Raw genomic sequence first — 27,935 nt, forward strand, 5'->3', positions numbered from 1 at the left:
CGACGAGCAACGTGGAGACGGCCATCTTGAGAAAACCTGCACAGCGCTTCCAGCACGACCACCGAGGGACCCTTGAGTAAGTGCATCAGGGTCTGAGAAGCCCTACACCGACGCAGCTCCTGCACCAAAGACCAGTCCCCCAGCATCCACGAGATCTGCGTGGGGCCCTTTTGCCTGGTTGCTGCATTTCCTGTTGTCTGGTCACTTGCCGGCTGGCTAGTGACCTCAGAGACGACGACCCGAAGATTTCGACACTGCTAGTCTGGTCCCCCAGACTGGCCCTTGCTTCCTTGTGAAAGAGAAGCACCCTGGACCCTCCTGGTCCACACCAGACGCCATCTTTGTTTCATCGCGTGGCTTGCATTAGCCAAGGCCTGTTGTCCAGATCGACGATCAGACACCGCCGACAGCAGCAGACTACGTGGGACAGCTCGTACCTCCAGCCTGGTCGTGAAGAGCAGCTCCTGGTCCGCGCAGCTACGAGAGAAGCGACCCTTCCTTCACCTGACTGCGGCGACAGCATCTGGTTCCCTCCTGGTTCCAGCACCGTCACTGGCTAGTGACCGAGACTCTGTCCCCTTCCCTTTCCCTTTCAGGACTTCTTCCTTCCAGTTCCATCCTTGGAACCACCGGACTCCTCCATCTGGCTGCCAGCAACTTCTTGTTTCAGGCATCACTGGGATCAACGCAGCAAACCCGACGCAACTTCAGCCCCATGCACTCGCAGCCTGTGGGTTAGGTAACTAAAGCTCCTAGGGGCTGAAGTCTGTGTTCACTATCCTAGTGTTCAGGTCCACTGTTGTTTTACCTCCATCCAGCCAGGTTCGTCCGGAATCCGTAACTTTCTAAACTGTAGCATCCATAGACGTTGGTACGCATCCCGCGTGAGCGTTCCCACTCTGCACGCGAGTCTCGTGGGCCTCCTGCTCCGTACTTACCTAGTTCGTAGCGTAGTCCCAGCGATCCTCCAGCCTCTGGATCTCCTTACAGTACTTTCTTTCCTCGCATTCCATTGTTTTGAGTATATGGTTTGTCGTGCCCCTAAGGCACACGTGTAAATATTGTGCGAACTCGTATTTCCTTTTTAGTATTGTCGTGTGCTTAGCCCTCTGATCTCATAAAGAGTTCAGAGGTGTTGTTATTAATAAATATATTGTTTATTTTCATAACAACCTGTGTGGTGTCCTTTCATCTGGTATTCAAGGGGTTATATTGTGGTAAAACAGCTGGCTTCACATGCCAAAAGAGTTTAGCCTAAGACTGCTTTGTCCATGCTACCATTAGGATAGCTGGTCTATAAAGGTTGACTTACAACCAATCACCATAAGGGTTGTTTGGACTGATACAAGGTGATCACTAGAACTAGTGAACATCATATATCAGGCCAACTTCTCACAGTCCTGTCTCAGGGTCTATATACAGTCTTTGCTGTGGATCTGGGTGAAAGTTCTTTCTACTCTGTCAGTGGCGCCGAAGATTTTGCCTTTTTCGGGTCGAGTGTCTCTTTAGGCTGGACGTCTTTATGATGTGAAGCCTTCTTTGGCTTGACGGGCATTTGTTGGCTCGGCGGCCTTTTTTTGGCTCGGCGGCCCTTTTTTTCGTCTCGGCGGCCCTTTTTCAGCTCGGCGACCTTTTTCGGCTCGGCAACCTTTTTCGGCTCGACGGCTTTTTTCTGTTTGACGAGCTTTTTAGGCTCGACGGGCCTTTTCGTCTCGACTGCTTTCTTTGGCTCGAAGGCCTTTTTTGGCTTGAAGGCCTTTTTTGGCTCGACGGCCTTCTTCGGCTCGACGGCAGTGTTCGGATCGACGACCTTACTGGGGTCGACTACCTTTTTGGGTTGAGTGGCTTTGCTAGGTCCCGGGATACCGGAAGGCTTGGGTGTGGTCTTCGGAGCCGAGCCGGAAGGCGGGGCTTCTGAAGCGGTGTTTCAGTCGTGGCTAAGGCTTTTAGGGGATGCTTTGACCGGAGCCTTGTGTGGAGGTGGAGGCGGGGTAGGGGCTTTGGTACTCAAGGTTTGCCCCGGTGTGATCTGGTCATCGGAGTCCGACTGGTCCTCTACGGTGACTATTTCGAGATCTTGAGAGCCCTCCACCTCTGGGAGTTCATGTTCGTCGTCGAATATGTTTTCAGGTTCGGGTGTCTGCCGCTGCATTTCTAGTCGAGCAGCTCTTCGGTTCCGGATAGTCTTTTTGGACCGGAACAGAGCACAAGCTGGACAGTGTTCTTCATTGTGCTCCGAAGATAGGCACCTGTTGCATACTCTATGCTTGTCGCTGTGTGGAAATTTGGCTCCACACTCTGGGCATTTTTTAAACGGGGTCCTTTCCATCAGCAGGAGGTCCACGTGGCATCGAAAAGGCCCAACGGCCCGTGTCGACAACCGGAGATAAATGGACGTTTTGTTGAGTCGAGGGATACCGAGCGTAAATAATACAGTCGAATGTAGAAGGTTTTAGCATTAGAGAGTTGGAAAACTTCGGTCTCGAAGTTGGAGCTGTCGTAGTGCATCCGAATCCAATGGCGGAAAAAAACAATCTGAAGATGGAGAAGATGCCCATGCTCAAAGTAGTCCAGGGGAGGAGTAACCTATCTCGTGATACTTCGAAGACTCTTCCAAGACAACAAGGTGCAAACATCCGGACCCAACACTAGGCGGCGATCTATGCTAAGATATGAATAAAGCAGCCCACATGCCTCGAACACACACATATATATATATATATACACATACACAAACACACACTTTTTGTCTGCTAAATTATTCCTTTTTAAATAAAAAGGAAAATATGAAGGCATACAAAGGCAAATCTGAAGATATATGTTCTTGGAAGAAACGCTTCAGGATGTGCAAGGCCTACTAAGTGCTTATGACTACCCCTAGAGGTCCCTGAAGGAGCATAATGGAGAGTGTCATAAGCAGAGGCGAAACCATGTTTAATTTAGAGTGCTCCCCTGCTTATTAGCAGGTTACAGCAAGAGCGTCAAGGTGCAGCCAACTAAGCTAGGGTCTGAGGCTGTGATGAATATGGGAAGAGAGGTACTGGAACAGCAGGGCACCAAACTGGGGCTTTGGGCACACAAATCGGCACAAAGATGTGGCCCCTGCTTTGCAGCACCAAACCTTCGCCAACAGGCAGAACATCGCCCTGAAGATCTTTCTTAACAAAAGTAAGCATTTACCTTCATTGTCTAGTGGAGCAGAAGATTTGAATGTGTGGTGTACTTCTCCCCAGCTGCAGGAACCACCAAAGTGTTGTGAATGCTAGGAACCTATGAATTCGATCAGGCATCTTATATACCTTACCCATTCTCCTCTTAGTAGATCATCATAAATGATGTAGTCAAAGTGTCTGTGATGGGTACCAGAACTCTGGGAAACAATGAACTGCCTCATGTTTTTGGTTAGAGAGGATTAAAATTAATTGTCATCTATATAAGTGGTGGAATGGGATTAATGTTTAGCTTTTTTCAGCTTTGTTCATCAGCAGGTGAAGCAAGATGTCATCAGGAGATTTAAAACACAAATGGATTGCTCTGGAGACTGTGGGGAATACGCAACTCAAGTTCAATACGAGAGGCGTTTTGTGTGCCTTTAATGGAAGTGTGACTCAAGTTTTTCTAACCAAAGCAATATTACCAGGAATTTTCTTTTCATGGCCTTTCACGTCTTTTTTCTGTCTATGGCCGCATTTGGGATGAGGCCACTGTAGAGGCAAAGATTATTGATCCGAGATGAGATGGACACATACTGTGGCTGTTGTGAAGATGAATGTCTGTTAAACTGGTAAGTTATTCGGCATGCCCTCAGCTGAGATGTGTTGTGCATCGAAGGAGAAAGCAGTTGCTTTCTTATGCTTCTATGTCATTACTGTGCTAAAGACACATTTTTATGAAACCTCCAAGCCCTCTATTTTGAGAACGATTTTAACATCGAATATGTCATGACTAATGAATCCTATGCCATTGACAATGTGACAGAGTTGGAGCAGCTATGATGTCTAGGTTTATCTACCGGACACATGTGCTCAGTATCAGTCATTCTCTCCTGACCACTCAACTCAACCACTGCCCACCCCCTCCCTAACCCACATTGCCGACTTCACTCTACCCTCCTGCCTGTTCACGCCCCCAAACCTGCCCTCAAATCTGCCCACACCCAACACTCTACTTCACCACCTGCAAACCATAAGGATCCTGAAGCAAGAGAATAATGTTTGACACCCTAGTTCGGTGCATGCGAACAGAGGCCTTAAGTTTCAACTTACTCTTGAAGAAGGCTGGCATACAATCAAATAGGAGGTCAAAATAGAGAAACTAGGTATTTATGGGAGACTTCCTAGACCATAAGATCTCTAAAATGTATCAATCTCTGGTTACACACTGTTCCCCTTCCTTGCAGCGTCTGCGAGAGGCCTGGGAGGGAGATGTAGGCCTGGGAGGGAGATGTAGGTCAGATGGAGGAAGAGGACTGGACAGAAGCTTTGGCCTCCCCGAGTGGGGCGGCTATTGCGGTAAACCTGAGGCTTATTCAATTTAAATACCTTCATAGGGTCTATTTCACCAGGGTTAGGCTCTGGAGGGCGGGCTTGGTGGCTTCTCGTGTCTTCTCTGCAGGTATAAGGAGGGGACCCTGCTACACGCTATTTGGCAGTGCACAGCGCTTGCACGATTCTGGCGGGGGGTCCTGGCATGTCTCTCTGAGGTACTTGGGTGGGAGCTCCCCGTCTCACCAAAACTGGTCCTCCTTCATGTGATGGTAGGGATTGGGGGCAACATTTATAAGCGCCACCTTATGTTCCTAGGCTTTAGCTTAGCAAACAGAGATATAGCTAGAGCCTGGAAGAAGGTGGTTGCTCCCTCGGTTTCGGCCTGGAAGAAAGGTCTGGACTTCTGTATGGGTCTCTAGATACCCATTTTTGAAGCTAGAGGGTGCCCCCCGTAAGCACTATAAGATTTGGAGGCGATAGACGGATTATCGATGCTTGGAATTGGAGCTGCCGTGGGAGGGACGGAGCCTTGCCCCGGAGTGACCTTTTGGCCTTCCCTGTTCTCTACATTCTCTTTTGGGTAGCCCCTACCTCTATGGCAGGATATGATATCTTAGACATTGGGCTTCTATGTAAAAGCTACGGCAGTTTGGTTTAGAGATATGCTGTTCCGGAATAAGGAGACAGTGCACTGGGGGGTGGGGAGGGAGGGAGGGATGTTGGGTGTTTGCAGGGATCACTTTTACATGTATTGCCTTTCATATTCTCCTGTTTTAATGAGTAAAATGATCAAAGTCAAATTCTTTTGTATCATACATGCCATGCAGCAGCTGTCTCTGGGATTCAGAGGTCTGAATCATATGTGTTACCTTGACAAATAAAATAGGTTTACAAAAAAATATAAAGAAACTAAAAAAAGGTTGACTGTGACAAGGAGCTTACTACAGTTGTACCATGTTCTCAGCCCATTATTTTACCCATACCCCGGCAACAACTACCGTTGACAACGCAGAGGGCACCAAAGCATTCATCTCACCTCCAAGGGCATGCTCCGTCATGCTGAGGCAGAGGGATTCCAGCGTGGGGTTGATCTCGAGATCCGTTCCAGGAGCTTGGCATTCTATGAAAAGCACAAGGGAGATCGGACTTAATCCATCAATAATGGTATGAAGGCAATCAGGTAGATAACTGCAGAAGAATCAGGAATCTGGCACTGGGTCTGGCACATGGGTGAAGGAGGATTGGGAATGACACATGGAGGAAATGGGGCAGGTAAATGACATGTTAGCCAAGAGACTAGGAGTAGCTCCTATCTTATGTCCAAACTCTATATTTCCACTATACATGGTTCACATCACGTCAACGTTTTACAAAATTGAACTAACAATTCCCAAAATCAACAATCAATTGCATATGGAGGACTCAAGCTTACAAAACAATTGACAGAATCTTCAATATCAAATTGCGTGTGTGTGTTTTCTCTGGAAGGAAATTTCCCTAACGAAATCCCCTCTACTAATATAGTCAAACTAGAACAGAACAGACCCTCAAAACAAGACAAGTTTGTAAATTGTCTGCCACTCTCCAACTGCAGGCCATATTAATGAGGATGAATGTGGTGAACTGTTGCCCCTTTTGTTTGTCAGCTAAAACCCAGCCAGAACATAAGGAATCCTCTATGTCCCCATAACTTGTCTAACATATGGCATTCACAAGACTTGATTACTTCTTATTAAACATGTACAATGAAATGGCAATGTGAAAAATACGATGATACAGCCATTCATCCATATGCAGATGATGTCCACCCAAATTGCAGAAGTCTGGTGGGGTACATGTGCATGATGTAAACCTTTCTGGAGAAGTTGGAATTCAGGGTAGTCTTATTTTAGGGTAATATTCTTCCTTCCCTCATCAGGATGGATTCCCACATACATCCAAAACTAGCTCAGACAAAAATCTCTAGGTTTCACCACAATGCCAGCCACAGGAGCAAAAGCAAAATGAATAGGATTAACTATTCAAATTAAACCCTTTTTGTTTCCAGACCAAAAGCAGTTTTAGCTTCAGTAATATTTCGTGTTGGAAAATTCACAAAGAAATCCGCTAATGCAGCAAACCCATGGATAGTAGAATAGGTCCCAATCACAACAATATCATCAAGGAGCAATGCTAGAAACTAGTAAATAAACAATTTCTAACAGTCATTTATCCAAAGCAAGGTATCCAAAAAGTTCCAGAAGATGAGATGAACAGTCCATGCCGCCTCAATGGATGTTATTTTTATTGTTCTTCCAACACATATCGAATCAAAAACAGCCAACACATGTTTCGTCTGTACCAAGTAAGTACAAATGTCTTTCTCAAGGCTGTAAACAAGAACAATGTGTGTAAATAAATACACCAATACAAAAATAATATTGCCATATAATCACAGAAATGTACTCAACATTTCTTACTGAAGACCTCAAACATCGTGCCATTAGTAGGAATATTACAGAAAAGAAAGAGAAAGGTGCTCGAATAAAGCTCTGTGTAAAAGGCAAAAAACACTACCACCAAAAGAATATAGTCTCACACGAAGCCTGATAAAAGCAACGATGCCCAAGAAATAAAGTAAAAAAGTGCAAATATGAGCCATACTATGGGCTAAAAACAAACTGAAGAGAATAGAGCAAAAAAGAAAAGAATAGAATTAAACCGAAAACGTTAAAGAATGAATGGAGTATTGCCTTTATATTTTTTTATTTATTTCCTACTCCACTCACAATATGCACAATGTGCAGGTTATAAATTATTTAATCTCATATTAAGGTGAGACCCAATAGAAAAGAAAAATTGAGAAGAATAATAAAAACTAGGACCCACCTAAATGATTCTTTCTTAGCGTTCATCAATAATCCATTAATTACAAGTGGAAAAAAAGTCTAGTAAGTACAAATAATCCAATGTATAAGCTAACGTCAGGTTAATCTAATAAAGAGAAGAGGGGAAAAAAAGAGAATAACTGATTTTTAACCTAGTCGAGACTGATTTTTAACCTGTCTAGAGACAGGAATAGTGATTCCCAACTTGAAATGGAATAAGAAATCTTAAGCAGAAGAATATAATTAGCATAGCTAGCACTAGGACCCCAATTTCGAGTTATATATCCTCTTGTTCCATGTAAAAATCTAAACACTGCGATGTTAACGGGGGCATAGAATTAAACCCTCTCGATAAACGGCTTGAGAAATGCATAAAGAATGCTAATGTCTTGTGAACTCTTTCTCTTCTTCAAGACATTAGCATTCTTTATGCATTTCTCTAGTTGGGGACAGTGGGAGCCTGCTGTGTAATATGGTTGCTATACTCTGTATTAGTCTCAACCCGTTTATCGAGAGGGTTTAATTCTATGCCCCCGTTAACATAGCAGTGTTTAGATTTTTACATGGGCCAAGAGGATATATAACTCGAAATTGGGGTCGTAGTCTATGCTAATTATATTCTTCTGCTTAAGATTTCTTATTGCATTTCAATTTGGGAATCACTATTCCTGTCTCTAGACAGGTTAAAAATCAGTCTCGACTAGGTTAAAAATCAGTTATTCTCTTTTTTCCCCCCTCTTCTCTTTATTAGATGAACCTGACGTTAGCTTATACATTGTGGATTATTTGTACTAACTTGACGTTTTTTCACTTGTAATTAATGGATTATTGATGAACGCTAAGAAAGAATCATTTAGGTGGGTCCTAGTTTTTATTATTCTTCTCAATTTTTCTTTTCTATTGGGTCTCACCTTAATATGAGATTTACTAATTTATAACCGGCACATTGTGCATATTGTGAGTGGAGTAGTAAAAAAATTAAAAAATATAAAAACAATACTCCATTTATTCTTTCACGTTTTCGGTTTAATTCTATTCTACTATTTTTTGCTCTATATTTCTCTTCAGTTTGTTTGTAGCCCCTAGTAATGCTCATATTTGCACTTTTTTACTTTATTTCTTGGGCATCGTTGCTTTTATGAGGCTTCATGAGAGACTATATTCCTTTGGTGGTGATGGTTTTTGCCTTTTACACAGAGCTTTATTCGAGCACCTTTCTCTTTCTTTTCTGTAGTATTTCTACTAATGGCACGATGTTTGATGTCTTCAGTAAGAAATGTTGAGTACATTTCTGTGATTATATGGCAATATTATTTTTGTATTATCAGTGTATTTATTTACACACATTGTTCTTGTTTACAGCCTTGAGAAAGTCATTTGTACTTACTTGGTACAGACGAAACACGTGTTGGCTGTTCTTGATTTGATAAGTGTTGGAAGAACAATAAAATAACAACATCAATTGAGGCGGCGTGGACTGTTCATCTCGTCTTCTGGAACTTTTTGGATACCTTGCATTGGATAAATGACTTAGAAATTGTTTATTAACTCGTTTCTAACATTGGTCCTTGATGATTTTGCTGTGATTGGGACCTATTATACTTTCCATGGGTGTGCTGCATTAGCTGATTTCTTCGTGAATTTTCCAGTGGATTGTTTTCTCAATCAACTTACGGCACTTTTTGGTAGTAAGTGCTCACAGCTTACCTAGCACCCGCTGTACTTACAGCCACTGTTTATACACAATGCCATTTACTTAATTGTGAGATACCTGTTTCCACTCTGTTGATGTGTGGTCTTGTCCCATGTTGGGTACACTACTACCCTCTTGTATTTTTGTATATTTCGGGTTGGTACAAGGTCTTCCAGCATATTACTCATCTTATGAATATCAGAGGAGCGATACCTGATCCATAAAATAATTGACCCAGCAACAGCTCTCCACTGCTGCGACTGCCTGCTCGGACTGCAAAGACATCAAACTATATTGGGTGCCATCAGGAGCTTTGGCATCAATTCCTGGTACATTTTCTGCACCTCATTAACGGACAGCATCAATATTGGCAACAATATAGCAGCATATATTTTTGCATAACTTAAGATCATACTAAACACGCCACTGACTCACAGGAAAACAGGATTGTGATGAATATACAGGAAGCAGAATCCACCAGTAATAATGTTATGAAAGAGACGTAGGATAATGTTACTTACCCAGTAAGCATCTGTTCTTGGCATGTAGAGCTGTAGATTCACATGCTTCACATACTCCTGCCATCTAGTGTTGGGTCCGGATGTTTGCAAGTTATTTTTCTTAGAAGTCGTCTTTCCAGTCACAAGGTAAGGTGACTCCTTTCGGTGATCGTGCACATGGGCATCAACTCCATTGTTCGATTGTTTTCCCGCAGAGGATGAGAATGGAGTTAGTAAGTGTAGAATTGTCCATGCATATGTATGTAAACTAAGAACTGCAACTACAGGATACCGGGGAGGCAGGTGGGCGCATGTGAATCTACAGCCTTACATGCCAAGAACAGATGCTTACTGGGTAAGTAAGGTTATCTGTTCGAGGCATGTGATCTGTAGATCACATGCTTTGCATAGACTACCCAACAGTATACTCTCAAAGCGGTGGCTAACCTGTAGTTGTTGTAGTAAGTTGAAACAGTGTATTAAGTACTGCCTGGCCAACATTAGCTTGTTATCTTGCTAACATATCTACACAACAGTGTTTGGTGAACGTGTTTGGTGTAGACCATGTTGCTGCCTTACAAATATCAGCTATGGGAAAATTTCTTAAGAAGGTCATAGTAGCCCCTATTTTCCAAGTAGAATGCGCTCTAGGGAGTACTAACAAAGTTCGCTTTGCTTTAACATAACATATTTGGATAAATTTTACAATCCATCTTGCAATACCTGATTTAGATGTAGGATTGCCCTTGTGAAGTGGAGAAAAAGCAACAAATAGTTGCTTTGTTTTCCTAAATTCTTTGGGTCTTAGTAAATTATAGAACGTCTAACATCCAGTGTGTGTAGGGAAAATGCTACTTACCAGTATGCATCTGTTCTTGGCATGTAGAGCTGCAGAGTTACACACTGTGCATAGATGGCCACCTAGTGTTGGGCCCGGATGTTTGCAGTTTGTTTTTGTTCTAGAAAGTCTTTGGAAGTCCCGGGATAGGTGACTCCTCCTTAGCATCATACTGCGCATGGGCATCGGCTCTAGATTGTTTTTCGCCATTAGGGAAGTGATGGAGTTTTGCAAGAAAAGTAAGAATGTCCATGTAATTTGTATCTAATTAAGATAATACTGGAACAGATAAAAGGTAGCCGGGGAGGCGGGTGGGCGTGTAACTCTGCAGCTCTACATGCCAAGAACAGATGCATACTGGTCAGTAGCATTTTCCGTTCGAGGCATATGAGCTGCAGATTACACACTGTGCATAGATTGTATAGCAGTACCCACCTTTAGCGGCGACAACCAGTATCTGTTGCAGTGGTTTGAAACAGGGTTTTTAGTACAGCTTGGCCCACAGTAGCTTGTTGTTTAGTTTGCACATCTACACAATAGTGTTTCGTGAATGTGCGGTGTAGACCATGTAGCTGCTTTGCATATGTCGTCTAGGGGAATGTTCCCTAAAAATGCCATTGAAGCCCCTATTTTTCTAGTAGAATGGGCTTTATGAGGAATAGATAACGTACGTTTAGCTTTGTGGTAACAAATTTGTATGCATTTGACAATCCACACAAATTTGTATGCATTTGACAATCCACCTAGCTATCCCAGATTTTGATATGGGGTTACCTTTATGTGGTGGTGAAAAAGACACAAAAAGTTGTTTTGTCTTACGAAAAGTTTGTGTCCTTTCAATGTAGTAAAGCAATGCTCTTTTGACATCTAAGGTGTGAAGAGCTTTTTCTGCGACTGTTTGTGGCTGCGAGAAGAATACGGGCAGCTCAACAGATTGATTTAGATGGAAGGCTAAAAAGACTATTGGAAGGAATTTAGGATTAGTACGGAGAACCACTTTATTATGGTGCATTTGCAGAAAGGGTTCTTGAATGGTGAATGCTTGTAGTTCACTAACTCTCCTGAGAGAAGTAATAGCTACTAGGAAAGCTACTTTCCAAGTTAGGAATTGCAATTCACATTTATGTAACGGTTCAAAGGGAGGTCCCATTAACCGAGTGAGAACAATGTTTAAGTTCCACACTGGTGAAGGTGGGGTTCTGGGAGGGATTATTCTTTTGAGTCCTTCCATAAAAGCCTTTATGGCAGGCACCCTGAAGAGAGATAGATGTTGTCTATTTTGTAGGTATGCTGCAATGGTAAGGTGCAGTCTAATAGACGTGTACGCTAAATTACATCTTTGAAGGTGTAATAGGTATCCTATGATGTGTTGGATAGACACATCTAAAGGATTGATGTGGTTGTTTTGACAGTATATTACAAACCGTTTCCACTGAGCTGCATAACATTCTCTAGTGGTGGGACGTCTAGCTTCTTTAATAACGTTCATACAGTCTGGAGGGAGGTTAAGGTAACCAAACTAGGACTTCAGGAGCCAGATCGCTAGGTTGAGCTGAGCTGGATCCGGGTGTCTGATCTCTCCATGGTTCTGCGTTAATAGGCGTGGAGATAGGCATAATTTTTGCTGTGGTACTACAGAAAGTTGCAGCAGCGTGGTGTACCACGGTTGTCTGGCCAAGTTGGAGCAACTAGAATGAGTGTTAGGGAATGTTGCTGTAGTTTGCGTACCACTAATGGAAGTAGAGGGAGAGGTGGAAAAGCGTACGCAAATTTGCCGGACCAGTTCATCCATATCGCATTGCCTTTGAACAGCGGGTGTGGATATCTGGCGGCCAAGCTTGGGATTTTGCGTTTTTCGTGGGTAGCAAAGAGGTCTATTTGAGGTTGTCACCACAGTTGAAAGAACGGTTAAAGAACTCGTGGATGAAGTTCTCATTCGTGGATCTGCTGTGTCTGTCGACTTAGTAGATCTGCTGTGGTGTTTTGTACTCCTGGAACATGTTGGGCTAAGAGAAAGATTTTTAGTGGTATTGCCCATCTCCATATCTGCTGTGCTAACAGAGAGCTGTAGAGAGTGTGTCTCCCCTTGTTTGTTTATGTTATTGGCCTCTTATATAGCGCATGACTCACCCAGAGGCATCTCAGCGCTTACTTAGGCGAAAAACCAGAGGAAGAATGGAGTGTCAAAGCCGAAGAGAGTTAGAATAAAAAGGCCCCGAGTTGTTTCCTGAAAACCAAATAGGAGGAGCATTTACGTAGAGCCTCAGGTAGAGAATTCCAATACTTGGGGGCAATATATGAAAAGGCTTTGCCCCCCGAACGAGTGCGTAGGATGCGAGGGATCTTCAACAATGCCATACCGTTTGATCTCAGGTTACGGCAGGAAAACTGCTTACAGAGTTTCTCTTGCAAGTAACCAGGACCTGTTTCATTGATGGCTTTGAAAGTGAGACAGCAGACCTTGAAGAATGATCTCTTTTTCACTGACAGCCAGTGAAGCTCTCTGAGCAATCGGAGTGATGGAGATCCTGGGGAGTGGTTTAAAACCATCCTTGCTGCAGTATTTTAGATGACGAAGTTTCGCTACCAGAGTTTCACCCACTTCGGCCAATAGGGCGTTCCCATAGTCCAAGCGACTCACCACCATCGCCTGGACCACCGTTCTGCGATGATTCACTGGTAGATATGGAATAAGTCTACGAAGTAGACGGAGACTATAGTAGCAAGAGCCTGTAATGTTTTTGACATTATCCTTCATAGTTAATTTGTCATCCAGTTGTATTCCCAAACTCTCGACTGAGGATGATGGGTTGGGAGCCCTCCCCAACTGGGAAGGCCACCAATCGGCAATATTGAGATTATTCGTTCTTCCCAGAAGCATAAGCTCCGTTTTCCCTGGATTGTGTTGGAGACAGCATTCTGTCATCCAGTTTGAAATGGCCATCATTCCAGCCGAAAATCGCAGTCTCTCCTCATTAAGATTTGCTCCCATAGGGAAGATCAACTGAGTGTCGTCTGCATTAGATATAATCTCGAACCCAAAAGGTCGAACAATCTTGGCCAATGGGGCCATATATACATTAAAGAGAGTAGGGCTCAAGCAGGAGCCCTGTGGTACTCCCTTATCTAACCGGAATTTTTGAGACCTGAAAGGACCCAGCATGACCGTTTGCCCTCTGTCTGCCAGAAAACTTTTTAGCCATTTCAGGGTGATGTCCTCAACACCGCATTCCCGTAACCTCTCCAAAAGCAATCGATGGGAGACAGTATCGAAAGCTGCGGAGAGGTCCAAGAGGATGAGTATTGCGGATCCACCCTCATCAAGGGTTTGTCTTATTGAGTCGGTACTAAAGCCCTGCCGAAAGCCTTACTGCGAGGGGTCCAGGATGTTATTCATCTCTAAATTATGTAGTACATGGCTGTCATATTGTCTGTGCGGACTAAGACAGCTTTGCCTGATACTTGCTTTTGGAATGCTTTTAGGGCTAGAAATACAGCTAGTAACTCCAGGTGGTTGATGTGGAGTGACTTTTGTTGTGGTGTCCACCTGCCTTGCATGGTGTGATGCAGTAGGTGAGCTCCCCAGCTGGAGAGCGATGAGTCTGCTATTATGACTATTTGAGGAATTGGCTCTAGGAACGGTCTGCTTTTTGAAAGGTTTTTGGTGCTCCACCATTGCAGAGAGCTATGAGTCCGACTGTCTACCAATACTAGGTCTGTTAGTTGACCGTGAGCCTGTTTCCATTGGCGTGCTAAGCACTCTTGAAGTGGACGCATTTGTAGTCTTGCGTGAGGTACTATGAATATGCAAGATGCCATCATTCTTATGAGCTGCATGAACACTCGAGCTGGAAAAGAGTGTTGTGGTTTGAACTTTGTTAGAAGAGTTTGTAAACTTGTTATCCTGGCTGGAGAGGGATAGGCTAGTGCTAATTCGGTGTTTATTGTGGCACCGAGATATTGTTGTACATGGGACAGTTGCAGATGGGATTTGGTGTGATTTACTGTAAATCCCAAGTTGTGGAGTAGTTGGATTGTAGCGTAAGTGTGTTGTACACATTTGCTGTATGAGCTGGCTTTTATGAGCCAGTCGTCTAGATATGGGAAGACGTGAATATGCTGTCTTCTTAAATGTGCTGCTACTACCGGTAGGCACTTGGTAAACACTCTTGGTGCTGTTGTGACTCCGAATGGGAGTACTATGAATTAGTAGTGCTGCCCGTCTAGTACAAATCTGAGATATTTTCTGTGCGCTGTGTGGATAGGAATGTGGAAGTAAGCGTCTTCGAGATCTATTGTGGCAAGGAAGTCGTTTTGTAAAAGGAGTGGAAGGACTTGCTGAAGTGTGGCCATATGAAAGTGGTCTGATTGTATGTGCAGGTTTAGGGGTCTGAGGTCTAGAATAGGCCTCAGAGATCCGTCCTTCTTTGGAATTAGAAAATTGAGGGAGTATACTTCTTTGTTTTGCTGATGCAGTGGAACTGTTTCTATTGCATTTTTCTGCAGGAGGGATATTACCTCCTGTCTGAGCAGTATAAATGTTCTTGTGACATTGGACGCTGTTTGGGTGGTATGTTTGGGGGGGTAGATGTTAGTTCGAGACAGTAACCTGACTGAATTATTTGTTGCACCCACCTGTCTGACGTGATGTTTTCCCAGGCTAACAGGTATTGTTGTAGCCTTCCCCCGACTGGAGTGGAATGTGGCGGGGAAGGGGAGGTAAGTCATTGGGCATGGGTGGAGGCAGAGCGGGAGTTGTTTTTACCTCCGTCTTTATTGTTGTTACCTCTGTAACCGCCTCTTTGATAGCCCCTACTATAGGTGGATTGTGTAGGGGCCTTGTAAGAAATAGAGGGTGTGTCTAAAGAGTATCCCCTGGTGGTGCCCCTGTAAGATGAGCGGCAAAAAGAGCGTCTGGGAGCCTGCGACTGCAAGGCTCCCATAGATTTGGCTGTAACGGTATCCTTTTTCAACTTTTCAAGGGATACGTCCACATTAGGTCCGAATAAGTGTCGCTCATCAAAGGGCTGGGTGAGAATGGCACCTTGGACTTCAGGTTTGAACCCTGAAATGCATAGCCATGCGTGTCTACGCAACAGAACACTGGTATTAATTGCTCTGGAGGCAGTGTCTGCTGCATCTAGTGCACAACGAATAGATGTGTTTGTGATATTTTTACTCTCCTGTATAAGCTCATTTGCCCTGTTTTTGTACTTATCGGGGAGGTGCTGCATTAAGGATTCTAATTCATCATAATTAGGGCTCCCGGTTTTATGGTATTTATTTTTTTAACATTTCCGTCTGTATTTATCCATATTTATTTTTATGTCATATTATCTGTATATATCCGCATTTATTTTTGTCGCAAGCAAAAAAAGACGTTGCAGCTAGTATTTTTCCACATTTATTTAAATATACAGGGGCAGATTTACAATAACTGGCGCATCCCTGCATATCAGCAGGGATGCGCCAGTTATTGTGGGTCATGGCTCCGCCACCATGGATGCGCCTTATTGTAAATGCAGCACACCATGGGGCAAAACGGCACAGATGCGTGACGCATCTGTGCCGTAAAGGTTGCGCATTGCTGGAGTTGCTTCACAGCTCCAGCAATGCTTTGGGGGGGTCCTATCGGTATAATGCTGCGGAATCTTTACGCCTGCTTCAAGCAGGCGCAGGGTTGTGACGCAGCATGGGCTCAAAAATGACTGAGTGAAATCTTGTAGATTTCACTCAGCCACTTTTAGGAGACGTTCCTGCACCAGAACGCCCCCCAGCGCAGGAATGCCTACTTCTGGCGCAGGGCTTGACAACGTGACGCATCTCCCAGATGCGTCACATTGTAAATACCCAGCACCATGACGCCTCTTTTACGCCGCCGCTGCTTCACAAAAGTGATGCAACGGCGTTGTAAAAGAGGTGCAAGTGGCTTGTAAATCTGCCCCACAGTGCACATGGTTGTTATAGGTTTAGCTATAGTTTATATGCCCCAAATTAAGTAAAAACAATACAGTCATATGAAAACTTTGCTATTGTAATACAAGTCACAGTGGTGTCTCAGAGATTACTTGCAGTAATATCAGTGAGCTGCTGCTGTGTTACATAAAAAAAAAAAAAAAAGAAAACAGTCACTAGCCATGATTATTAGATGTAAACACAATATGAATTTAGACAAGTGAACCTGAGCACTTTCAGTGACCTGGCCAAAGACGGCATGAAAGAGTGGTCTACTTTCGTGATAAATTAGTGAGCATGCTCCTCCCTGCAGCATGCTCTGTGGTGCGAGTTGACTATCCACAGCTAAGAGAGCAAACAACCTCCTCTGGAGCAGGAAGCTCTCGTTTCAGAAATAAGTTAAAGGCCTTTGCATTAGTCCTGCCGGGCACTATTTCCCTCACATTTCTTGGGCCTAAAATATCTAACAAAATCCACTTGAGCTGGCAGCTTTTAAGTAACTTTTTTTAAAACGAAGTCCTTCGCTAATGTAAAACACATTTGTAGAGTAGAACAATCATAGTTTCTGAGATCTCGGCCAGAGTGAAATACTTCAGGTTACCGAGGCTGGGTGTTTCAGGCTCCCTCTGAACCCTTGCTCAGTTCCAGTTGACACAATACATTTTCCTTTTTTGTTTTAGAGTTATTGTACTTGTTTTTAAAGATTCTTTTTTATCATTATTTTAGTAAATGATAATGTGAATCAATCGCCTGTACAGTTTAAAAAATGAAGTTGAAGCAGAATGGTGCAGAGATTTGTGAAAGCTTGAGCTTTGTAAAGGAAACGCCGATCTTTCTGACCTTTTTGGTTCAGAGTCATTTTCCCGCGCCTAACAAAGATTAATGGCCCAGCAGGTGTTAAAGTGGCCAGGCATTCAGTGCAATCAGTAAGAGGGGCGAGAACACCATGGGCTGGAGCACGGATTGCCAAACAATTCTCGGGAACCAAGAATACGATTTGGTCGTATTTTTCAGTTTTTATTTATAAATACAGACGGAAGAAAAATATTTTTCCGTCTGTATTTATATGTAAAAATCCGTATAAACGGAAAACCGGGAGCCTTAATCATAATGTGCCCTGTCGTATCTTGCCAGTAATGCTTGTGTTTTGGCAATACATCACGTTTGCTGCCTGTGACGCAGTTCTTTTACCGGATGCATCAAGGAGCTTAGGCTCTTTATCTGGTGGGGGAGCTTCACCTGCTGTTTGTGAATTTGCTCTTTTGCGTGAATTAGAGACCACAAGAGAGTCTAATGGTGCTGGGCCTTTAATATATGCTGGATCTGAAGGGGCAGCTTTATATTTCTTTTCTATTTGTGGGTGAGGACCCGAGTTCTAATTGGGTCTTTGAAGACTTCTGGAGCATGCTTAACTCCCTTAAGCATGGGTAAAATTGACGCGGACCTTTGTGCATTGTCAATGGTATCCATTAGGAAGTCTTCTTCCACAGGGTCAGTATGTAGGTCATCCCCATGGTGTTGTGCAGCCCTATGTACTAGCTGATTAAATCCCATAGCGCCTTCTGGTGGGGAAAGCCTAGAGGGAAATATGTCGTCTTGGGGGACATTAGGGACGTTTGGAGTGTTATGATCATTCCAAGGGTCAGGAGAGCCCGGAGGAATAGACTGATCTGGTGGCTCGCTACCTGCACCACCCCCTGTGTCATCAGAGCGATCATCTCTGTTGTCATCATCTGCTATGGGAGAAGGTGTAGGAGAGTGATGTGGTAGGGTAGGAAAAGGGGATAGTATATGTGGAGGAGGAGTGGGAGGAAGAGGAGAAGGAATTCTTAGATGAGAGGTAGCAATGTCCTCCTTCTTTGGATGAGGAGCAGGGGTAGGCGTGTCCAGTGGTCGTATCTTTGAACTAAGAGTTAGTCGACCAGTCTTTGGATCTTTAACCAGAGTCTTTTGTGCAGGGTCTGGATGAAATAAGTCATCTGCGGGTGGCAGATCATTTGGTGCCGAGTGTTTTTGTGGCACCGAGCTGTAAGCTTCTTTTGGCTATGAAGCTTGTTGTTTGGCAGTGCCTTTAGCCGGGAAGTATGTGCCTTTTTCAGTTCCAATGTTTTTTTCGGCTCGGATGGGGTTTTCGGATCCGATGATTGTTCGGACTACGAAGCGGATCTGCTTGGGTCCGAGTGTGGTTTCGATGCTGAGGAGCTAACACAAGTTTTCGGCGCCGATTGTTTCGATGCAGACGATAGTATCTTTTTCGGTGCCGGTAGATGTGCGCCGGCACCGTGGGCAGGCTGACTCGAGCCTGAGTCGCCTGAAGGCTTATTGGGCTCCTTAGCTGAGCCCGAAGGCGGGGCATTGGAAGCAGTGTCTCGGTGTGCACCAGAGCCCGAGGGGGTGACCGAAGCCTTTTTGGGGTGTGTCGAGGTAGGGTCGGGGTCGACGTTCTTACTTACGACCCTTTGTGCTGGAGTGATGTCCTTGACTTCGGGAATCTTCTGCCTCAGATTTGCTGTTGATGCCATGTTGTTTGTTCTGAGACGTCAACGCCCTCTTGGAAGAAGTCGTCTGGAATCAGAGCTGATGAACGAGCCATTGTTCTCCTAGCTCTTCGGTCCCGGGTCGTCTTGGAGCGGAAAGAGGCACAAGCGGAATAGTCTCTGGCCTCGTGCTCCGGTGAGAGGCAAAGGTTACACACCTCATGTAGATCGGTGTGGGGAAACTTCGACCCACATTGAGGACACCTCTTAAATGGCGTCCTTTCCATGAGCTGGAAGTTGAGGCCTAGGTAGGCCCGAAGGCCTTCGGCGACGGCGGGAATCGAAGACTTCGGAGTTGAAGAGTATCGTTGACTGGAAAACGCGTTCGAAACTATACCGTCGAAGCTGGTGAGGATTGCGCGCCGAAGGAAATCGGTTCCAACACTAGGCGCTGGAAACACATCCGAGCCCGGTGGCGGAAAAAACTATCTGGGGATGGAGCCGATGCGGAGTATGATGCAGGGACTTCCAAAGACTTTCTAGAACAAAAACAAACTGCAAACATCCGGGCCCAACATTAGGTGGCCATCTAAGCACAGTGTGTAATCTGCAGCTCATATGCCTTGAACAGCTTGTTCTGCTACAGAATCAGGTTGAGGAAAGAACACAGGTAACTCAACTGATTGATTGATAGATATGAAAGGCAGAAACTACTTTAGGAAGAAATTTAGGATTGGTTCAAAAAACCACTCGGTCTTTATGAAGCTGAAAGGGCTCTTGTATTATTCATGAATTTAAGTTCACCAACTTTCCTTAGTGAATTTATTGCTAAGAGAAAAGCAACCTTCCAGGAGAGGAACTTTAACTGACACGTGTACATTCAAATGGTGGACCCATCAGCCTTGTCAGGACTATGTTTAAGTTCCAACCTGGTGCTGGTGGGACTCTTGGTGGTATCACTTTTTAATCCTAACATAAAGGATTTAATCACTATTACTCGGAATAGAGATAAGTGTTGTCTGTTTTGTAAGTATGCAGCTACTGCTGGTAGATGTAAATGAATGGATGTGTAGGCTAGTCCAGATTGCTGTAAATGTAACAGATGATCTGTACAGAAGCATCAAGAGGATTGATATTGTTATTGTTACAATAGATAACAAACCACTTCCATTTTGCTGCATAACATGCCCTAGTAGTAGACTTTCTAGCCTCTTTTCGGATATTCATAGTCTGGTGGTAATTGTAAATAACCAAACTGACTTCAGGAGACAGATCGCCATGTTGAGTTCTTTGGGATGTGGATGCCTGATTTCTCCATGGCTCTGAGTGAGGAGACTGGGGGTGAGATGCAGCTTTCGTTGTGGATCTACGTACTGCTCCAGCAGGGGGGTGAAACAGGGTGGACGTGCCCATGTGAGAGCTATGAGAATCAGTGTGAGGGGTGTTTGCCTGAGCTTCCGAACTACGAGCGAAATGAGCGGGAAAGACGAAAAGCGTAAGAAAATATTCCAGATCAGTTCATCCATAGGGCATTGCCTTTGGAGAGCGGGTGTAGGAACCTGGAGGCGAAGCTTGGGCATTTTGCACTGTGGTGAACAGGTGTATGTGAGGAAGTCCCCATTCCTGAAAGTATGCGAGGAGAACCGGAGGATGAAGTTCCCATTCGTGTATTTGCTGCTTCTGTCTGCTGAGAATGTCTCCAATGTGATTGTTTATTCTGGAAGATGCTCTGCCAGGAGATAATTCTTGTGGTGTATAGCCAATTTCCAAATGGCTTGTGCTAGCTGTGATGGATTAAACCCGGATCAGTTGACTGGGGGGTGAGTGTTTGATTTGTTCAAACGCTCCATCCATCATCCCCTTTTGTATAGCTGTGAGAAGTTGGCCTGGTATATGATGTTCACTATTCTAGTGAACACCTTGCACCAGTCCAAACAACCCTTATGGTGATGGTTGTAAGTCAACATTATAGACCAGCTATCCTAGTGGTAGCGTGGACAGAACAGTCTTAGGCTAAAAGACTCTTGAGGGCGTGTAAAGCCAGCTGTTTTACCATATGTAACCCCTTGAATATCAAATGAAAGGACACCACACAGGATATATATAAAATATATATGTATTTATTTACTAACACACTCCTCTGAACTCTTTATGAGATCAGAGGCCAAAGCACATAACAAGATACTTAGTCAGAATACGTTAAGTTGCACAATTTACGGTTAGGCCCTAGGGGCGAAGCAAACCATATATTAAGAAAGTGGTATAAGTACCACGTCACGTGAAAAAGAAAGGCCTAGGGAATCGCTGGGGATACACTATCTGAACCTTAGTTTAGAAGTAGGAGGCCCACAGGCGGCGCGTGCAGTGTCTTTACACACACGCGTGAGTCAATGCAAAGTCAATGGGAATTTTAGAAGTTCGATTTAGAAGGATTTAGGACACTTTCGGTTTAGCTAGGAGGAAACAACTAAGTAAAAATCTAGACACTTGGATAGTCAATACCCTTGGGAGCACCGAAGTACTCGTGTTACCTCACCCACGGACGGCGGGTGCATAGGTGTGAAGATGTGTCTGGTTTCGCCGTTGAATCCTATGGAGCCTTTGAAGAAAGATGCTGCAGGCGACCAGGAGGAAGATGTCCGGATGGATCCAAGGGTAGATCGAAGATGAAGAGGACATGAAAAAGAGGGGACAGAGTCTGGGTCACTAGCCAGTGACCGGGTGGAACCAGGAAGGAACCAGACGACGTCGAGGAGCAATCAGGTGCTGTCTTGAAGCTCGTCTTTGCAGCCACGCGGACCAGGAGGTGTCGACGACGACCAGGTGCTGGAGAGGAGCTGTCCCACGAAGGATCTCGCAGATGGAGGGGTCGACTTCCGGATTGGAGTCGACAAGCCTTGGAAAAGGTAACCCACGCAGGATACAACAAAGGCTTCTGGTGCAGACCAGCAAGGTCTGTGGGGCTTCACTGTTGCAGGGAAGCAAGGGCCAGTCTGGAGCAACCAGACCAGCGATGTAGATAAAAAGGATTGTCGTCACAGAGGCTACTAGCCAACGGGCCAGCAACCGGACAACGCGTCGAGCAGAACACAAGCAGAAGGGCCCCATGCAGAACTCGCGGAGTGTGGAGGGCTGATCTTCGGTGCAGGTGGAGCTCGGGCTCGGGGTTTCTCAATCCCCACTGCACAGCTTCGAGGATGCCTCAGGAGCTGCACAGTTAGCAAGTTGCAGGCTTTCCAAGATGTCAGGTCCCACGTGTCTCGTCGCCTCCACGGATCTCAGCTATGCTGCAGTCGTGAAGAGAGGGTCCGAGAGGTCTGGAAGTCTGGGTCTTGTCAGGCTCCGTGTTCGGGTTCCGGCGGGAATGAAGACAAAGAAAGCCGTTGACTTGCTGGATGATGCCTGGTTGCCCAGGGTGGTCACTCCTTGGCCCCAAGGGAGATTCTTCAGTCTTCAGCTTCAGCAGAATGTCGAAGGTTCAGAGTTTCGTGTCAAGTTTCGGTTCAGGATTAATCTGAAGTCTCAGGACTCAGCTCCTACCTTTATGCAGCTAAAATGGGCTGGATTACTTTCTAGGTAGGTCCCTCCTATGGGTTGGACCAGGAAGGGGGGTGGTCACACCCCCTCTCCTTTGTCCAGTTTCGCGCCAGAGCTTGGGCTGGAGTGCCCAAGCAACCGGTTTGAACTGGGGTATGCATGGAGCACCTTGGGTGCTCCAGGCAGTGTCTCATCCTATTCAGCCCTCCCTGTCCTAATACACAAAGTCCTGTCTGGGGTGGTGCTAGCACCTCCCCCGGCAGGAAACCTATGGTCCAAACCTCCGTGACTGGAAGGACACCCAGCAGCAGGAGGTCAGACTTGTGTCGGTGGGAGCAGCGTCCATTTTGTGACGCTGGGGCTCTGGTTAACTTTAACCGGGATAGTCAGCAACAACATGTCTTCTCCCTCTAGAACGGTGGAATGCTACCCCCGTCACCAGAATTGGCGAGGGGGTAGTATTCCAAAGCGTACAACACCTTACACGACATGTTTGGATAAAGCCAAACCAAAGTTAGCATTTAACCGCGAGGATTATAATGCACTTAAGAGTATATGGTATGGCGATATCATAGAACAGCTATAAGGACATGGTTCCCAAAGCTGCAGACAGGCTCAGCTCATGCTAGAGCACCATCTCACACATAGCCACGTACTCTGCCTCCAGGATTGTTAAGGCCTGCCATAGGAGTGACTTATAGGTTACTGTGTGTCTATATATAAGGGTAGATATAGGAATACTATACCTAAGCAAGGGGTGGTTACACGACCTTGCACCAGCTGAGTGATCAGCCAGTTGTGTCAGTTTGGATGGCCAGCCAGGGGTGGCATAATACATGCTGCAGCCCCTGGTAGGCCTTGGTTGCACCTATGCCCTGGGCACCTATGGTACACTTGTACAGGGGCTGATAAGGTGAATCAATTCCCAATTGTGGATGTACCTAGAGTACATGGTATAAATTTAGAGAGAGTGCATCTGGGCTGTGGGTCTGATCAGCAGGCCCACAGCCACATCTAAGTCGAAAACCAGAGGAGCAAAAGCAGAAAGTGGGGGTGACCATAGGAAGCAGACCCTACTCTCCTACACAACCCCCCCCCCCCCAAACGTAGGGACATTAAACTAACCTTGACCAGTTGAGTCTTCATGTTCTAAGTGGAAATATCTGGAGAGTCCATCTGCATGGTCAGTCCCAGGTCTATGTTCCACTGTAAAGTCTATCCCCTGTAGGGAAATGGACCACCTAAGAAGCTTGGGGTTTTCACCCTTCATCTGGTTTAGCCATAGGAGGGGCTTGTGGTCGGTCTGAATCTTGAAGTGAGTGCCAAACAAGTACGGCCTCAGCTTCTTCAGGGCCCAAACCACAGCAAAGGCCTCCCTCTCTATAGCTGACCAATGTTTCTCTATAGGGGTCAGCCTTCTGCTTATGAAAGCAATGGGCTGGTCTTGACCATCTATATTCAGTTGTGAAAGTACAGCTCCCACACCGAACTCAGAAGCATCTGTTTGGACTATGAACTCTTAGGAGTAATCTGGACTTTTCAGAATAGGTGCAGTACACAGGTCATCAAATGCCTTTTGACAGCTAACTGTCCACTGAACTTTCTTTGGCATCTTTTTGGAAGTTAAATTATTCAGTGGTGTCACAATGGACCCATAGTTTTTAACAAACTTCCTGTAGTACCCAGACAGGCCCAAGAAAGCTCTGACTTGTGTCTGGGTGATGGGAGGAGTCCAGTCTCTGATGGACTGGATCTTGCTCTCCAGTGGTTGAACCTGACCCCCACCTACCAGGTGGCCCAGGTACACAACCTTGCTCTGCCCTATCTGGCACTTAGTGGCCTTGATAGTGAGGCCTGCCTTCTGCAGGTCCTCCAAAACATTCCTCAGGTGGACCAGGTGATCTTCCCAGGTGGAGCTAAAGACAGCAATATCATCTAGATAAGCTGCACAATAGTCATCCAGTCCTGTGAGAACTTGATTCACCAGCCTTTGGAAAGTGGCAGGTGCATTCTTCAAACCAAAGGGCATTACCACAGATTGATAATGTCCTCCTGGGGTCGAAAATGCTGTCTCGGCTTTTGCATCCTCAGCTAGTCTGATTTGCTAGTAGCCTGCTGTCAGGTCAAATGTGCTCAGGAATTTGGCAGAAGCCAATCTATCAATGAGCTCATCTGCCCTGGGGATGGGATGGGCATCTGTCTTAGTGATAGCATTGAGACCTCTGTAGTCCACACAAAACCTCATCTCCTTCTTACCATCTTGGGTGTGAGGTGTTGGCACCAGGACTACTGGACTGGCCCAAGGACTCTCTGAGGGCTCAATAACTCCCAGCTCCAACATCTTTTGGACCTCTGTCCTAATGCAGTCCCTGACATGGTGCCTGTAGATTTTACTCTTGACAGGCAGACTGTCACCAGTGTCCACCTCATGGGTGCACCAGCTTGTCTGACTTGGGGTCAGGGAAAACAGATGTCTGAAGTACTGAAGAACTTGTCTGCAGTCCTGTTGCTGATGTTCAGAGAGGCTGTCCGCAAAGACTACACCATCTACTGAACCATCATCAGGGTTCTGTGTAAGCAGGTCTGGGAGAGGGTCACTCTTCCCCCTGCCCCTCATCTGTAGCCATGAGCAAGCCCATGGCTGCCCTGTCGACAAATGCTTTAAGTCTGTTGACATGAGCACCCTGTGGGGGCTTCTGGGAGTCCCAAGGTCCACCAAGTAGGTGACTTCTCCCTTCTATTCAACTACTGTGTGGGGCCCAGACCATTTGTCCTGGAGTGCTGCTGGGGCCACTGGCTCCAACACCCACACTTTCTGTCCTGGCTGGTACACAGTCAGCACAGCCTTTTGGTCATGCCAAGCTTTCTGAAGTTCTTGGCTAGCCTCAAGGTTTTTAGAAGCCTTCTCCATATACTCAGCCATCCTGGAGCGGAGACCAAGTACATAGTCCACTATGTCATGCTTAGGCTTTTTGAGAGGTAACTCCCATCCTTCCTTCACAAGACATAGGGGTCCCCTTAGACAATGCCCAAACAAAAGCTCAAAAGAGCTGTAGCCAACCCCCTTTTGTGGGACCTCTCTGTAAGCAAACAGAAGGTAGGGTAAAAGGATGTCCCATCTTCGCCTCAGCTTTTCTGGTAAACCTTTTATCATCCCTTTGAGAGTCTTGTTGAATCTCTCCACAAGCCCATTGCACTGTGGGTGATAGGGGGTGGTGAACTTATAGTTGACACCACACTCCTTCCACATTGCAGTTAGATATCCTGACATGAAGTTTGCACCTCTGTCAGAGACAACCTCCTTTGGAAACCCCACTCTGGAGAAAACTCCAAGTAGGGCCCTTGCCGCAACAGGACCTGTTGTGGTCCTCAGGGGGATAGCTTCTGGATACCTGGTGGCATGATCCACTACCACCAGTATAAAGCTGTGCCCAGATGCTGTTTGGGGGTCCATTGGTCCTACAATGTCTATCCCCACTCTCTCAAAGGGTACCCCCACCACAGGTAGTGGTATGAGGGGGGCTTTGTGGTGCCACCTGATTTGCCACTGGCTTGGCAGGTAACACAGGAGCGACACAACTCCTTGGTATCTTCTGACATATGGGGCCAGTGAAAGTGAGGGACAAGCCTGTCCCAAGTCTTGTTCTGGCCCAGGTGTCCTGCTAAGGGAATATCATGGGCCAAGGTAAGAAGGAAGCCCCTAAATTGCAGAAGTATAACCAACCTCCTGGAAGCACCAGACTTGGGGTCTCTAGCCTCTGAATAAAGGAGCCCATCATCCCAATTCACTTTATGGGTACCCTGAGCATTCCCAGCGGCCTCAGCAGCAGCCTGCTGTCTGAGGGGTTCAAGAGAAGAGCAGTCTAATTGGGCCTGGCTCAGATCTACCCTTGAAGGTCCCCCTGTCCCAAGAAACTCAACCTGGTCAGACTCAAGCTCTTCTAGGACAGTTCCCTCTTGGATCTCAATCATCCTCCTGGGAGGGCTGATCCTCAACCTGAGGCAGGGGGGGGAAGGCACAGCCTTAACCCTCTTGCTCTTTCTCTTGGGTGGTGTCTGGTCTATTGTTCCAAGATCCAGCACTGGTTCAGGTAAGCACTTTTTGGACTGTGACCTGGTCACAGCAAGGACATGTGCTGATATTCCCAGCATTTCTGCATGGGTCCTATACTCCACATCAGACCAGACTGAGGTTTCAAGATCATTACCCAACAGACACTCTACAGGAAGGTTTGAACTCACAACAACTCTTTTGAGGCCAGTTACCCCTCCCCAGGAGAAGTTATCAACTGCCATACTATGGGAGGTAGTGGCATTGCTACCGTTGGTCACTAGGTAGGTCTCACCTAGTATGATCTGGTCAGGGTCCACAAAGTTAGGCGTCACCATGGTGACACTGGCACATGTGTCCCTGTAGGCCTGAGCCATCTTATCATTAATAAAAGGCATCTGCCTGTACTTGCTCAGATTACTGGGACTTACAGTAGAGGGCATTGCTATGTCACCATCACTGACTAGGCCAGAGTCCACCTCAGTTCCCAGGGTCAACCCTACTACACCCTTTTTTCTGGGAACCACCACTAACAGCTGGACTAGGGGGAACAGTTGCCTTAGGGGCAAAGGTGGTTGGTGCTGTGCCCTTCTTGGTGCACTCACTAAACCAGTAAGAGACTGATTTACAGTATCCACACCAGGGCTTCTTTGGGCCTTCTTGTTTCGGTTTGTTCTTTTTGGAGCCACCCTCCCCCTGTGCCTTTTGGGGGCCCGGTGAAGACTTCTGGGCTTTTGATTTCTGCTCATTACCCTTCTGGTCTGCTTTTTTCTGATCACCCCCTTGGTTCTGGTTTTTCTGCTTAATCCTGGTTCTGACCCATTTGTCTGCCTTCTTTCCCAATTCTTGGGGAGAGGTCAGATCAGAGTCAATCAGGTACTGATGCAATAACTGCTTTTAACAGTTGCTCTCTCATGATCAAATTATACAACCCTGTATAGTCCTTAACTTGACTTCCCAATAACCAGCCTTCCAGAGCCTTAGTGGCACAATCAACAAAAGCAGTCCAGTTCTGAGTCTGTGTCTTCTGGGTATCCCTGAACAGCAACCTATATTGTTCAGTGGTTAGGCCAAACCCATCAATCAGAGCACTCTTCAGGACAGAGTAGTTGTTAGCATCCCCATCACTAACTGTGAGGAGCTTATCTCTACCTCCTTCTGAAAAGGAGAGCCATAAGATTGCTGCCCACTGACTTTGGGGTACCTGCTGTACTTTGCAGGCCCTCTCCAAAGCAGTTATCCATTTGTGGATGTCATCCCCTTCTTTGTAGGGGGGCAAAATCTTGCTTAGGTTTCTATTCTCACAGGACCTATCTTTATCCTTAGGGATATTGCTGCCACCAGTGGGTTATAATTCAGAAAAGGGGGTGGTGATGAACAGAGTGTCTGAATTAAGCAGACCACTCTTACCCAGTCCAAAGATCAGGGCTTGATCCATCACCGTTATTTAGCTCACTGCCCCATCCCAGCTCAGAACCTGGCTATATGCAAATTAGTCTGTCCCTGGCCCAGTGCATCATGGGAACAGGG

General features: G+C 45.8%; 1 protein-coding gene across 4 annotated transcripts in view; it reads right to left on the minus strand.

Annotated features, from left to right (window-relative positions):
• Positions 1-27,935, minus strand: part of SAMD4B (sterile alpha motif domain containing 4B) — a 1,202,466-nt gene that overhangs the window by 85,121 nt on the left and 1,089,410 nt on the right. For all 4 annotated transcript variants that reach the window (XM_078661329.1, XM_078661328.1, XM_078661331.1 and 1 more), the window contains exon 12: positions 5,524-5,607. In XM_078661329.1, the coding sequence (XP_078517455.1) occupies positions 5,524-5,607 (84 nt within the window). The remainder of the gene's footprint in view (positions 1-5,523; positions 5,608-27,935) is intronic.

This window comes from Lissotriton helveticus, chromosome 9 (genome assembly GCF_964261635.1).
Source record: "Lissotriton helveticus chromosome 9, aLisHel1.1, whole genome shotgun sequence".
Taxonomy (NCBI): domain Eukaryota; kingdom Metazoa; phylum Chordata; class Amphibia; order Caudata; family Salamandridae; genus Lissotriton; species Lissotriton helveticus.